The 15,419-nt window shown below is 45.9% G+C and overlaps 1 protein-coding gene across 3 annotated transcripts in view; it reads left to right on the top strand.

Moving 5' to 3' along the window:
* Window positions 1-15,419, top strand: part of arvcfb (ARVCF delta catenin family member b) — a 90,056-nt gene that overhangs the window by 71,880 nt on the left and 2,757 nt on the right. For 2 of the 3 annotated variants that reach the window (XM_079743116.1, XM_079743115.1), the window contains 7 exons: window positions 6,769-6,896; window positions 9,497-9,647; window positions 10,091-10,283; window positions 11,689-11,800; window positions 12,341-12,428; window positions 13,941-14,029; window positions 14,954-15,067. In XM_079743116.1, coding sequence (XP_079599242.1) covers window positions 6,769-6,896; window positions 9,497-9,647; window positions 10,091-10,283; window positions 11,689-11,800; window positions 12,341-12,428; window positions 13,941-14,029; window positions 14,954-15,055 — 863 coding nt within the window. In that variant the 3' untranslated portion in view covers window positions 15,056-15,067. The remainder of the gene's footprint in view (window positions 1-6,768; window positions 6,897-9,496; window positions 9,648-10,090; window positions 10,284-11,688; window positions 11,801-12,340; window positions 12,429-13,940; window positions 14,030-14,953; window positions 15,068-15,419) is intronic. The other variant, XM_079743117.1, reaches the window with a different exon arrangement.

The following is a 15,419-nucleotide window of genomic DNA, read 5'->3' as shown; positions in this document are numbered from 1 at the left end:
AGAAATAAAAAATGACATGCGTACGATAGATTCATTACTTTTTGTCTGAACTGTTGATAGAGAAGGGTGCTGATTCCTCAACCTCACAACAATCTATGCCTGCATCCATTCTCTCCCCCTGCTTCCCCCCTCGTCTCTTTTTCCTCTTTCTCATCTCTCCCCTCCTCACCTCTTCCCCTCTCCCCCTCCTTCCTCTCATCTTCTCTTTCAAAATATGTATTATTCAACATTAGCAATTCTCCATTTTGGCTTCGCTTGAACTCAAACTAGGATGGTTAGCTGGTATTAACCTACTCCCAGCTTACCAGTAGAAATGAAATTTGTTGATCACAACTTAAACTGCTAGAGTGATCACACAGTGTGCTTCTCTATGAGTGTCTCTCTCTCTCTCTCTTCCCCTCATCCTTCCTCTTTTCCTTGACACACTCAGGGTGTCTGCGTTTCTGCTCCCTTTGGTGTCTGGGAGCTGACGTGACTGGCCTGGATAATGTGCTCAAGCACTTAGGGTGCTGCTTGCTCACACAGTCACGCACCCATCTGCAAAGTCCCTGCACACACCCATGCAATGCAAATGCCCACGCACAATCACACACACACACGCACGCACACATGTACACACAAATATATAGACACAAATACCCCCACACACACACACACACACACACACACACACACACACACAGAATCTCGCACTGTAATTCAAACACATGCACACACGCACATTGTAGTTCAAACCCCGCACACACAACACACAACACCCACAGGCACAAACTACTTCACAACTGTGGAGCACTCGAGGTTCATAGCCAGTGTGATTATTAGACACCAGGGGGACAGAGCTTCTAATTGCAACCCTCAGGGTAAAGCAGACCCGAAGGAAGACAGTTTCTAGGTAATTACCACGCAGGGAAGGTGGGAGAGCGCCTGCTTCTCCTCCTGATCCACAAAGGCCAGAGAACAGCAAGACAAGTCATACTGCTCCTTCTATACATGTTAAGACTCAGTGATGATGGGCAGAACGTGAAAGAAGATCTCTACCTCCCTCTGCCTCATCCCTGTGGCTGGCACTCACACTCTCACACACACAGACACACTAAACTAATGAACAGATTTGTTAAAAGTGATAGAATGGGGTTCCCATAGCAACCAGCTGCCTCCTGTACGACTCCTCTCCTCCACAGATATTCTCTGTCTTCTGCTTGATCTCTTCATATTCAGCCCCCTGTCTCTCTCTCTCTCTCTCTCTCTCTCTCTCTCTCTCTCTCTCTCTCTCTCTCTCTCTCTCTCTCTCTCTCTCTCTCTCTCTCTCTCTCTCTCTCTCTCTCTGAGTGGTATATTGTGTGTAGAACAAGGTGCTTATAAGGGTATGGGGTTAAATGATCTGTGTACAACCATGCCATGTTCAACAGGTAGAACATGGCAGAGGGAGAGCGACAGAGATGTCTTTTATATATTTCAATAAACTAGCACACACTTGCCCACTTGCACTGTTTGCTGGTGAACAGGTCCATGGTTAAAAAAAACCCTGACAGAAATCGATTAAGTTTTTCGCAGTACCAAAGAACATAAACACATCAACTATCTACCATAACATAAAAACATCTACTATTGAACATCCACTGCTGCTTGTGTGTGTCAGGTGGAGGTGAAATGGCCAGTGAACCGCGTATGGGAAGTTATACACAGTTTCATTCCCAACTCACTCGGACAGCCATTAGGGCAAGAACAACATGTTGTGATGAGTCATTTTCTAACCTACCTTGTCAATATTTTGTCCTCCTTTTCTCTCATTGAGAATAGAAAACATTTTGGCCTGACCGGGGTTTCAAAATAAACAAACAGACCCGTGCTTCACCCCAAGGCGGTGAAATACTATTACATTAGCAGGGAGAGAACATTGGAAAGGCATCACATTACGGTGCTTCAGCCAGCCATGTGGCCGCCAGGTATGTTCTCTCATAAAGACCCAGAGAGCCTGGATAGAAATATGGCTCTGGATTGGTTCTACCAAGCACTACATGGCTGTTCATCAGGATGGTTGGGGGGGGGGGGGGGGGGTTGACTCCTAGTCAAAAGGTTCTGGGTTTGAACCCCACTGTCCTCAGCATACCTGCAGGCACCCTTGTGCAAGATGCCCTCACCTCTACCTGCTCTTTATCGACACGCATCTGAATTCACAAGTTGCTTGGGAGAAAAGCATCCGCTGAATAATAAGTCGTAGTTCCTCTATGAGTGTGAGAGGCTTTGGCTGCCTGGCACCTACCCATTTGCCCATCCTTTTGGCACCGGATGGTATAATGTGATTTCCTCCTCCCACCTCCTTCTCTCCTCCTCCCACTCCTCGTCTTGTGGGGGCCTCGCAGGCGCAAAACGTTTCCATCTGAAGCAAACAGGAAGGATCCTGGCTTCGTTACAGAGGAGCTGGACAGTGGGCGAGCAGGGGAGGAGGGCTTGTTATTGTGCTTGGTGACAGAGAAGAGCATTCACCTATCTGTCTTCTGCCAGCTCTGGAGCCAACCTCCTGTGGTGGGCTTTAGCGAGGGAGAACGAAATGGAGCAACAGAGAGAACGAAGGGGATGCATACAGAAAGAAAGCGGATGAAGAGAGAACCCCAGCCATCTCAGTCTCTTTTCTTTAACTTCCTCTTACCTCATCTCCTAACCTTTCCCTTTCCCCTGTTCCCAGTATTGTATTACCTGCGGTGCATCTTGTGGTGGAGAATTTCTTATCGTAGCTCTCTATCACTCTCTCTTTCTCCCTCTCTTAACCCTCTCTCTCTCTCTCTCTCTCTCTCTCTCTCTCTCTCTCTTACCTCTCTTAACCCTCTCTCTCTCTCTCTTTCTCTCGCTCTGTCTCTCTCTCTCTCTTTCTCTCTCTCTCTCACCTCTCTTAACCCTCTCTCTTTCTCTCTCTCTCTCTCTCTCAACTCTCTTAACCCTCTCTCTCTCTCTCTCTCTCTCTCTTTCTCTCTCTCTCTCTCTGTCTCTCTCTCTCTCTCTTAACCCTCTCTCTCTCTCTCTCTCTCTCTCTCTCTCTCTCTCTCTCTCTCTCTCTCTCTCCTTTATTTCTCCCTAACCTTCTTTTGACTTCCAGCAAGAGTCGGTGTGCCAACTTCTCTGTGGGTACCAAACCTACGCCACAGTGACTCGAGAGGGGCCCAACAAGCTGTGCACCCCTGGCTCCTGCTTGTCTCATGGGTGGAGGGGGCGTGCTGGTGGTGGAGGGGGCGTGGAACGGTCTTTGTGACACTTGGCCGGGCCCTCAACCCGATGTTATTAACGCGGGGTACACAGCAAGGGGGGGGGCTGCTCTTCTCGGATGTCCCCTCAGCAATGACGTCCCCAGTTTGAACCCGCCTTGTGGGTTTCCCCGAGTTACGGAACATCAGGCGCCATGCACGTTATCCCACTCCATCTGAATATGGGATCCGCTCTTGCTTTGCTGCACGCTGTGACAAACACAGTGAAACACAGAAGAAATGAGTTTTCAATTCACCCTGAAAGCGTGTTGATTTCCCCGCTCCGGACTGAACTCAGAGTTCGGCGAGTTTGATGTGATTTAAGATTCGTTTGAGCTATGCCACTGCCATCCTTGCTCGACGGGCCCTCCATATATTTTTACAATGTGTTGTTGTTTGCACCGGCCCTCGAAGGTCTTGCCTTCTCGTAACTTTCAGAAAGGCACAATTCGACGGGTGAGTAGAGAGGGGTTGAATATGCGAGCGTGATTGTCAGATGTATGAATGCGACTCACAATACCGAATAAGAGAATTGTGGCCGCTGGAATGGTGTGGTTTATTATTTAGTTGGCCTTTCATGAGAGTAGAATGTGACCGCCCACTCACCCCCCCGCCCCGTCTCTTAGGATCTCAGTACTTTTGTCTATTTCCATCTCTCCTTTAGCTATTTATTTTCTTTATGCTTATTTTTCTGTCTTTTTAAGTTTGATGATGTCTTTTTATCTCGGTCTGCCTGTATGTTATATATTTTACTGAGGGAAGGTGGTGAGTTTATGACCAAGCATAAGCTACTCGATGATGACCACCATGTTTCAGGCTGGTTATGACTAATGAGGGGCTTTTGCTTGAGGCAAGTGTGCCTGCATGTGTGCCTGCATTCGTGTGTGCGTGCGTGTGGATATCACTGTGGTCAGCTGCCCAGGGGATGACGGTAGCCTCGGAGACTTGAATGTCTTCAATCATGAAGTCTGCATTTGTGTGTGTGTGTGTGTGTGTGTGTGTGTGTGTGTGTGTGTGTGTGTGTGTGTGTGTGTGTGTGTGTGTGTGTGTGTAACTGTAACTGTTACTGTCTGCAGGCTTGTGTGTGCACGCAGGGTCGGGTGGATCAGGGTGGATATTATAAACTCGAGTTTTATACCTCAGTAGATCATAAAACAATAGTCTTTTTGAACCATTAAGGAAGGATTGCAAAAGATAAGATCTAGATTATGGATAGATAGGAAAAACTTGAGTATAGCAAGAAAAAAAATTCCAGTTATAAATTGACAACAGTCCCACAATGACAGTGTATGTGTCTGATACACACAAACAAACACACACACACACACACACACACACACACACACACACACACGCACAGCATAAATGTCGTTGTGCTGTCAGTAAGTAACCTTTGGATCGGCTTTCATTCCCATCCTATGACCATACACCACATCAACGGAGACGAACGTGTTAGGGCCTCCCATACCCACGCCGCTACGATAAATATTCATCATATTGGCATGGATTGTGTGACTGGCTGACATCTCATACAGCGACGAGGTGCCTGGGAGATTGAGTGTCTATGCGCACCATCGCACTCTGGTGTGCAGAGTGGGCAACAAACCGTCCGCGGGCAAAGGGAGAAGAGTCCAACGCAGACCAGCCTTCCTGCAGATGCACTGGCAGATGTATTATTTACTATCAGAGGAGCCCCTGGGATGAGATTCACGATCTGGCACGCATCGATGCTGGTATTGAGCATATACAGCGACTCACCACTCCACAGAAATAACCAGGGGATTTCTCACTGTCTTTCTCCTAAGCTGGCACCCTATAACCATGTATACGCATGCACGTGTGCACACCAACACACTGCGCCCATATACACACTAGAATATACTTGATACCAGATAGTGTCTATTGTCTTAGAGGGAAAGTTTAAATGGATTAAATCCATGGTTTGTTGGTGGGTGTGTTACCATCTCTTGGTTAAATTGCATCGTGTGTGAGTTTCTACACTTCGGGTGCTTTGCGAGACACTTATAACAAATTATGGACCAGACGCCCAGATTTAGAGGAGTACATCTCTGTTTGTTTTTGACTAATGACTAAAGAATCAAATCGAGTCTACTCTACTACACACTACACTATGTCATTGTGTTTTTTTTAAGACAGAAGGAGCTTTGAGTTCCTCTTTGGGGTTTTATACTAACTGAACGATAAGCCCTCTTTTCCACGCCTCAGTGTATTCACCGAGGGGACCAGTCAGCTGTCATCAATCAAACATGGCTGCTATATAACATCGCTGCCCACATGTTACAAGCTTTTGAAAAAGAAGAGCCGTGGACATGTGGAGCCCGTACGGGGGGGAAAGTTGTTTTCTTTAATTAGAGCCCAGATGACTTTCAGCAAAAGACCATCGAGCATCTTTATATTAGATGTTACTGCCTTCGGGGGAAAAACATGTATCCTAAACTGTCGGTGCCTGTTCTGTTTCCCCTCACGTTGTCAGGTGAGTCACCCAGAATACATAAGACTGTCTGAACCACTATCAGAAGAATTGACCGCCCTTGAAAACTGTTAAACAGCAGTTCACTCACTGCCACAGATGAAACACACCTTACTCAAATCAAGGAGGAGGAATGTGAGAAGGCAGCGGTGTATTGTTCAAGGCGTTCTTCGAATGAGTGATGGTCGGGGGTTGTTTTTGTTACATGTCTGAGCAGAACAACAACACGCTTACACTTGTAGAAAATTATAATTGATTGAGTCTGAAACAGACTCCCGACTCGCTGCCTTTAAGTGAGTACTTGCCTGGCACACGCAAGGCAATGCATCGTAATGTGATGAATTGCTTTGCATTGAGCTGGAGAACAAACGTTTTCCCCCTCTGGGGACATTCAAGCTCAGCTGGGGAACACCTTGGGTTTGTCCTCGCCTCAACAGGGACTCCTTTGTTCCGGGGTGGGGGGGGTTGATGCCGTTCTCTCCCGTCGCATTGTTTAACCGAATTGATTGTGAACGGCGAACACCCTGTACATCTCTTGTGTGTTGTTGGTAAACAACAACATGTATCAGAAGAATGGAGAGCGCCGTGATTTGTTTCAGCTCTTTCTGTCGCTCCATCCCGCCCCGGGCCCCCGCAGGCTGCACCGCATCTGATAACACAATTAATCCTGCGCCATGTGTCTGCGCTTGTGATTGGACGTCGGCATCACACCGGGCGTACAGGATTCTCCGAATGTACACACAGCTTCATCCAATCAATAACTTCCTCGACGTGTCTGTTGATCAACTGACCAATGACGTTTTATGACTAATACAAGAATAGATTGTGCTCACACTGGAACTTCCTGTTTCCTGTTTCTACCACTACACACAGACTGAGGGATCTGCCGTTGAATCCCTCCGGTAGAGGGCCATAGATTCCCTCACAGTAATTGGCATGTCTGTCTCCCCTGGGAGTCTAACGTGTTTGTGTTTGTGTGTGTGTGTGTGTGGGTGTGTGTGTGTGTGTGTGTGTGTTTGTGTGTGTGCGCGTGCCTAGGCTTTGAGCTGTTGTACCAGCCCGAGGTGGTGCGTCTGTACCTGTCTCTGCTGACGGAGAGCCAGAACTACAACACCCTGGAGGCGGCCGCCGGTGCCCTGCAGAACCTCAGCGCCGGACAATGGACCGTGAGTAGATGGAGATAAACACGGAATGATGGGAAAAATATGGGAGCTACTTATACTGCATCTGTGTGGACCTTGAGTTCTGGCAGAGAGGTATACAGGGAGAGAGCAGGGGAGCGATATAAAGATGTATATATATAGAGGGAAGGGGGGAGAGAGAGAGACTTTCCAATTGAGAGATACTTATACGGTATCAAAAACAACTCCAAGCTCATGCATTTTTCCCTGAAGGCATACCTGCCCTTAGGAAGCCAACAGTATACATTTGCTAAAGGTGAATATGATTACATAACTGCCATGTATCATTGATATTTACTATAAAACAAGTTCTGAAATGGCTCCCTTTCTAAAGTAATATTCAGTTACAAGTCTGCCCACGTTTTATTTTCCCTATTTCAGAGTTACCTTGAAGCAGTATAAGGCACTGGGACTGAGATTTGTTTTGTATATTGTTTTTTTAAATCCAATGTCTCCTATTGTGCCGTATGAAGCAATCAGAGTAATGAAATAGTGAACTGTCAACAATTTTTTTACTATTAGTAATTTTTTGTTTAGACTTGGTTAAGGTTACTTGGTCAGTAAGACCTACCTATTGGGGTCTGAACCCAGAAGCTGGGAGTCATACGACCTAACCCCAAGACTATCCTGCCCTTGATCAACTATTTGAAGCAACAAAAGTTGTACTCTTTGTTCAGACCACCATTTGACCAAATGGTGGTCCAAGGGCAACACGCCTGTTGATTTGTTCTAATGTGTCTCAGAACATCAATAGAACTTTTATGTTTCATTTGTTATTCGCCCCTCTATAGGTAAAATAATCTTGTCAGTACAAGAAAACAATAAATGTGTTTAGAAAATAATAATGAGCAATAATTAACGATTATGTACGGAACCCGTAAAGGGACATTGGGTAAAAAAAGTTTTTTTTAACGTTTCTCGTGCGCACGAGAAAGCATCTGGTGCGCACGAGAAAGTATCTCGTGAGCACAAGAAAGTATCTCGTGAGCACGAGAAAGTATCATAGCATATCACTGGCAGTGTCACTGGCACACACACACAAGCACACACACACACACACCGTTGCCACTGATATGCGTTCGATACTTTCTCGTGCTCACGAGATACTTTCTCGTGCGCACCAGATACTTTCTCGTGAGCACCAGATACTTTCTCGTGCTCAAGAGAAACGTTAAAAAAAAGTTTTTACACGACCATGTCCCTTTACGGGTTCCGGAATTATGTAATTGAAGCCACGGTATCTACACTTGGCCATTCATCTCAATTATTGTGCGTTTTTGTTTATTTCAGCTTTGAATGTGCCACTTTAGTACTACTTAGTAGAAATGGAATCTTAGTAGGAGCTCAGTCGCAATTGAAACATGATTTACTCTTGCTATAAAGCAAAAGCATCTACATTTTGAACAGTTGCTTTTTTTAGAGTATTTATGAGCTAGCAAGACATCTTGATTTCTTAACTCTTCACCTCCTGTCATGCTCGCCCACTGAACACTTGATATTTTTAATAATTCATCAGCAGTATTTCTTGGCTAAGGTTGGCAGTTTCAGAATATTCAACATATTTTTCCCTCAATAAACCGCAAGCAGAACTCGTGCCAAAGCACTAGAGCTAATGACGTGTGCAATGCAGTGGTACAGCATAATATCATTCCATAATAAGGCAGATGCCCATTATTTGGGCATCATTTAATATCCTCCTGCTAATTCTTCCTCAGTCCTCACCTGCTCCTGACCAGATAATTGATCCTTCGTTTCTTTCTAGGGTTGCTACTGCCCCCTAGTGGCCGGCCTTGTGTCTCTGTCCAAAAGTAACCTGTGAATCATAATATTTAACAATATTTTATATTTAATTTAGAATGTTCTGACACATGACACATAAAAGTAGCTGAAATATAAAAGTAACCTGTGGTTACTTTTATCAGCCCCCTTTTTTCAGCCCCCTTTTGTTCGATTTCATAGAAAAAAAGGAGTTCTATGAAATCATTTATTCTTATCAATCCCCAGGGATCCACTGCTTGCCGTAGTACTGTGCTCACTGCCAGTGGTCTGTGTGTGTGTGTGTGTATGTGTGTGTGGGTGGGTGTGTGTGTGTGTGTGGATGTTATGTGTACCTGTTACAAAAATAAGCCTCTGCATCGAGATTTACTCATATCCATCTAAGCTTGACAAATTGAGAGCTATGCGCTTCGCACATAGTCTACATAGGAGTACGGTTTCTGTTTTTTCCTTCTTCTTCGTACCATGTAAAATATTATCAACTAATTGAAATATCAACATTCAGCATCCATTGAGAAAATAAAATGTGGTCAAAGCTTTTTTGCTAGTGGCCCAGGAAATGTGATCACTGACAGAAAAATGTACTAAACATTTCTTGATTTAATAAAAATGTTTTGAATGAATTGCCAGCCAAACCAGGTTGGTCATGTTGGCCAGGTTCCTCAGCTGATGTCCAGCCACCATGGCTCCATGTCGGACATCTAGGGAAGGAAGCTGTTGGGGATGTTATTGTTGAAAAGTAAACCTCTACTTTGTGGCTCAACTTCTCATCTGCTCTCCCCCCCCTCCTGTGCCCCATGTCTCTCCAGTGGTCCAACTACATCCGGGCCACGGTTCGGAAGGAGAAGGGTCTGCCCATCCTGGTGGAGCTGCTGCGGTCCGACTCAGACAAGGTGGTCCGTGCCGTGGCCATCGCCCTGAGGAACCTCTCCATCGACCGTCGTAACAAGGACCTGATCGGTATGATGCCCCCAGCACGATGATAATAGATTATTATACTGATAGCCATGGCCTCAACTTGTTCTGATAATGACTCGTGTTGTTGTATGACCGCAGCCACAATGAAACTTCCTCTACAGAGACATCTCCCTGAATTTATTTTTACATGCAAGGTTTAATTTATCGACGTGCACATTTCCTGTTTCTACCCACTTTGTTCTAAATTTCCACATCCATATTAGCTCGTACCTAGAGTGTCCTATTATCCACCTAACTCAATATTTTACACCAAAGTCAACTAATAGAGATTCTAATCTCCTATAAAAGGTTTTTGGACGTTAAAGGCAAAAATAAAAATGTGTTCCCACCAGAGACGAGAGTAGAATGTCATCGTTGTCCTGGGGTAAGGTGGTGCGTTGTCTCACGTCCCATGGTAACCCGGTGCTGACCTGTTTCGTCCACAGGCAGCTACGCAATGCGCGACCTGGTGAGCAACCTGCCCAGCGGCCAGCAGCGTCCCGCCAAGAACCTGGAGGAGGACACGGTGGTGGCCATCCTCAACACCATCCACGAGATCGTGACGGACAGCTCGGAGAATGCCCGCTCGCTCATTCAGGCACAGGCCGTCGAGAAGCTGGTGGCCATCAACAGAACCAGGTGCCGTAAGCAAGGATGTTTGTGACGATGGTAGCCATGGTAACGGGTGTCTAGTGGTTAGGGTTGTTGGGACTCAAACGCAACACAGCGACGGTATCCTTGAGCAAGATGCCTAGTCCGTACCTGCTTCTGAATGACGTGTCTATTAATTCACTGTAAGGAAGTTTGGATGAAAAAGGCACCTGCTAATTGGTGAATTCGGAGATGCCTCTAAGATCTTTTTTTTTAAGATCTCTAAGATCTTTAAGTGTCTCTGAATCTGTACAAAATCATCTATTTTTATTAGGTAGCAATGTAAAATAGCCAAGGTATGTTCATTTATTTATCTGGGGCTGATTACCCTAAAAAAACCATCCCAAACTAAACAGCTAACAGGTATGCAATGTTTTCACAATCCTTCATGGCTAATTTCTTCCTGAATATTTATTTTCTGCATACCATTGTTGTCTTCATCACCTGAAACATATGGAGTAATTTGAATATATACATTAGCATTCATGTTCATGATTAAATTAGTCTCCCATGGGCTCTTTATCACACTAGCTCATACATGTAATTATGTGCTCCTGCATGCGCCTAACATAATTAGTACTCCTATTAGCATTCAGGGAGGATGCGCTACTGCATCCCTAATGCCCTCTGATAGCTTGCTGCTCCCCTTTATAGCCCCACACCCTGTTGAGATATCCCAGCACATGATGGATTCATGAACAATTTTTATATCTACAGGTCCTTGGTAATATAAATACCTCTACCTCTGAAGCCATTCGATGTTTCAGTTTTGTCAGGTCGTTTAGTGCGAACACTGCCCGACAACCGAAGCATAAAAAAATATGGCACAATAAATTGGTACTTGAACTTGACGTATCTCAAGAGGTTACATTTTTTATCATATCTAAATGGGCCGTCTCGTGCACTTTCTCAAAATCCCAAGATCAAAAGATCCAAAAGACTTTGAAAGTAAATTCTCTTCCACTCATTTTGCCAAGTATTGATCATACAGTTGTCTGTCGCCATGCGTGATTAGACAACGCACACACACACACACACAAACTTCACTCTGGGCCAAATGGCTGTGTTTTCACTCACTCCCCCTGAGATTGGCTTTCTTTGAAGTACCCCCCCCCCCCCGCCTATGTAATTAATAGCAGTGGCTCTCAGCAAGATAATCAAAGGAAATGTGCGCGCCGCTGACTCCTACGTGCACGGGCCTGGCTCTGAATTAAAAGCCCGACCCTGGATCCCCTTTGGGAGACTCGATGTGAATAAATCAGTTGATTGCGCAGGAGCGGTACCAACGCTGACTTAACAACGTCTGACGGCCACTTAGTTGCTACATTTCCTTCTTCGTTTACGCCTCTTTTTCAATGGGGTTATTCTGTTTTACTGCTTCCTCCTCCTTCAGCCAATCGTCACGCGAAACCAAGGCGGCTTCCCATGTCCTGCAGACGGTGTGGGGCTACAAGGACCTCAGGAACGCCCTGACCAAGGACGGCTGGAACAAGAGCCACTTCCAGGTAGGCCCAAAGGGACTGAGCCCCGCCCCTTCCCCCATGGAGTAGCCGTTGCTAACCTGCTAGCTAATGTATAGCATATTCCCTTGACCCTTACCCTGGTTCCCACCGCATCAAAAAAGATAAAAAGGCAAGAAATATTTTGCTGGTTGTAATGATTAAAAACTAAATAGTACTTATTAATGAATAAAGATGTTTGTAGTTGCTCCAGTATTGATTTTACATTTAGAATGTTGTCAGCCTCACTTCAAGCCTCTGCTAAAAAATAATATATGTGAATTTGTAGACACAGAGGATTTTGGTTCGTTCACATGTGCCTTGGTTCATACTACACAGCTCATATTACACCCACATTATTGTATTTCTGTCTGGGAGTAACCCTTGCGTTTGTTAATTTCTAATAGAACAGAGTAAATGCTTCATGCTTGTGTTTCCATGTGCCAATTTGGAAACTCCACAACTACAAAGAAAATGACCCCAGCGCCAATGACGTAACCGTTTCGAAACTCAAGGCTGTCCTACTTTCTCTGTCCGCTTTTCCAGCCTACAGTTGCAGCAACTCCTAAATCAGCCAAAAACGGCAAGCCTGGCTATGATGACACCACCCTGCCCCTGATGGAGAAGAATCAAGGTCAGTGTGCCCACTTTAGCTCTGCCTCAGACCTAACCTTGGCCTTAACCTATCCCTATCCCAAACCCTGGCATCCAGGCCTCATTGTGTGTGTGTGTGTGTGTGTGTGTGTGTGTGTGTGTGTGTGTGTGTGTGTGTGTGTGTGTGTGTGTGTGTGTGTGTGTGTGTGTGTGTGTGTGTTTTGTCTAGTTGGATAACCAGATGGTAGACATTTTGGAGAATAAAAAATGTAACTGAGCCAGCTACTCCAAATGGCTGTCAAAGTTTGGCTACAAATAAATGTTCTGTGAGTGAGTGCTTGAGTATTTGTTTGTATTTGTGTGTGACCCCTTTTTCCTCTTGACAGGATATTCATAAAGTTTTTAGCTGTTAATGGAATCTGAACAGCAGGATCAAAGAGATGTGTGCTGTTGTCTAGTAGTTTGCGCACAATAAAATCACATGCATAATGCAACACATATCAGAGGAGAATGATGCTTTGATGCTTGGTTTTCAAAACTTTGTTAACATAATGTGTTTAGTGAGCCCAGCGACTCAAATTAACTTTATTTTACAACCATTTTGGTAATACTCAAGCACGTTGCTACCCCTTGACCTGTAAAATGTTGGGAAGCTCAGTTTCCATCTCCCTGCAGTGGTACATTACACTTGATCAATCCCTGAAAAGTACATGCCACTACATTTGCACACATGACACCGACAACAAGTATGACCGTGCGTGATGTGCTCCTGTACTGACTACCTTCTTGACTATCTTACTGTCAGGATTGGGTGGTGTGCTAAAACAGAGGACCTGGGCTAGCCTCGTTAGACAACTCTGTTAACGGCAGGTCACTTCAGACCAACCCTGCCAGATCACACGGCAGCAACCAGGAGCCATGGGAACCCAGGGTTTGGCTCGGCTCATTCCACTCATTACTCCCTGGCTGTTCCTCCATGGTGCTCATTGTCCCAATCAGGCCGATCCAGAACTACAGGGCCCTTTAGTCGTATGGAGAGCCTTGTTGAGGGCGGGTGGGCCTGCGGGTGGATTTGTTACTGCGTGGAGACATTTAAAAGTCTATTAAAAACTAATTGGGGGCGGCTCGGTGGATCAACCTGCAAGAGCCCTAACCACGTAGGCAGTATGTCTTGTAATGCTCCGAGTTCGATTCTAACAAAGTTGTCTCAGGCTGTCTCTCTTTTATCCCATTACCTTGACTATCATCACTGTCCTGTCCAGAAAGGCATAAACACCCACAAGAATGCCTAATAAAGGAATGGCTAGTCAAAATATGTATGCATTAAAAACATACAAATGTATGTAATGTAATTGTGAAGTCTCTGTAAATCACCCACGACAAGTTCTTAATGTCCTACAGCCATCTGTCACCACCTGGTGGGTTAAATCACTCTCATGCTAAGGTTGGTGTTGGAGCGTGGCCAGGGGCATGGGGGGCCCTGGGGGGCCAGGTGAGCTGTGTCTCAGCTGGAGGTTATAATAATGGTTGTGGTAATTCTCTGTGTTGTTAGATGGATACACCACCATCGACCATAGGGAGAAGGAGTGCAAGTACAAGGCTGTGGACCCAGAGGACCCAACAGAGCATGAGCCCTTAAAGGTACACACACTCACAGACACACACCGGTGAAAAACACATTCAGATACCGAATCACAAACACACACACACGCACCAAGCACACACGATGAAGCAGTGGCAGCCGTATGGGAGATAGGGGATATGTAATGAAACGGCTTGTTAAAATGTGTTCTAGTCCGTCCTTCAGTCCCTCTCCTCTCAGCCCCGCGGCGGCCTACCCCCCCACTTGATGTTAGCAGAAGTGCTGCTCTTTGTCCACAGCGGCCCTCATTAGAAAGCTCTTCAGCACATCTTAAAAGAGGCTGAAAGTTGTCAGTCTCCCACCTCAGCAGACAAGGAGCCACCAGATACTCGTGTGCCAAGTTTGCCTTTAGCGCTCGGCAGGCCAATTATTCAGAGGCTGATTAGAATAAAGGCGACCGGAGGAGACCTAGCCTCCCCGGTAAAATAGGTTGCTTCATTATTGAGCGGGTGTCCGTCAGTCAAGCGGCCGAACAGGAAACGCGGCACGCTCAAGGGAAGGGACTTATCTGCCAAGGCCAGACCGCAGCCTGTTCAGCCGGAGTCACGGCAGTAGGTCTCAAACGCTCTCATTTTCATTCTACTGATACAGGAGCCCAGTGGAGAAGCTATTGTGCAGGGTGTTTTTGTCAGGTCCGGATCTATTCACTGCACCCACCCCCTGAATGCAACTTACTTGGCTTGTTTAAGAAAAACAACTACTTCCAGTTTTTGATTTGCATGTCACAACTAATGTTTGTAATCACTTGTCCAGTTTTCTTTCTCCCTAAAGCACAGAACTAACACTGACTACCCCGGCTCAGTCTGCTATCAGGATTGTGTGTTGTATTATTGAACTTTCACTGATCTCTTTTTGTTTTCTTTTGCCGTTTGTTTGGTTTGGATTCAACCCCTCCTCCCCCCTTCTTCCCTCCATGGTCACAGAATGACACTAATAGGAAGCACTACATTAGGGGTAACAGGCCCGCCATCAGTCTGGTGGACGCTTGTGACGTTAAGCCCCAGCCTGTTGACTCCTGGGTCTAAATGCATGGCATGGTAGGTCTGAGAAGATGATGTCACCAAAGTCAAACCCACCGCCCTCATCTCCATCTGCGATCCCTCACCCTCACCCTCACCCTCACCCTCACCCTCACCCTCACCCTCACCCTTACCATAACCTCACCACCACTCCCAAACTCACTCACCCCCATCAACCTCCCCCTTACCCTCCCCCTTAACCTAATCAACCACCCTCACCAACGCCTTTAGCTTGTAGCTTAGCATCACCATCATCTTCAGTGTTTGTCTGTTTGTTTACTCCGGCTCACTCCCTGACACTACAGTTGGCAGCCAGAGAAGATCCCCAAACCACCGTGACTCATGTGGCCGTCACTTAAGACCACTTCTG

This window comes from Pollachius pollachius (assembly GCF_949987615.1).
Source record: "Pollachius pollachius genome assembly, chromosome: 1".
Classification (NCBI taxonomy): domain Eukaryota; kingdom Metazoa; phylum Chordata; class Actinopteri; order Gadiformes; family Gadidae; genus Pollachius; species Pollachius pollachius.
The sequence above is the reverse complement of the archived record's forward strand: the minus strand, read 5'-3'. Positions and strand labels throughout refer to the sequence as shown.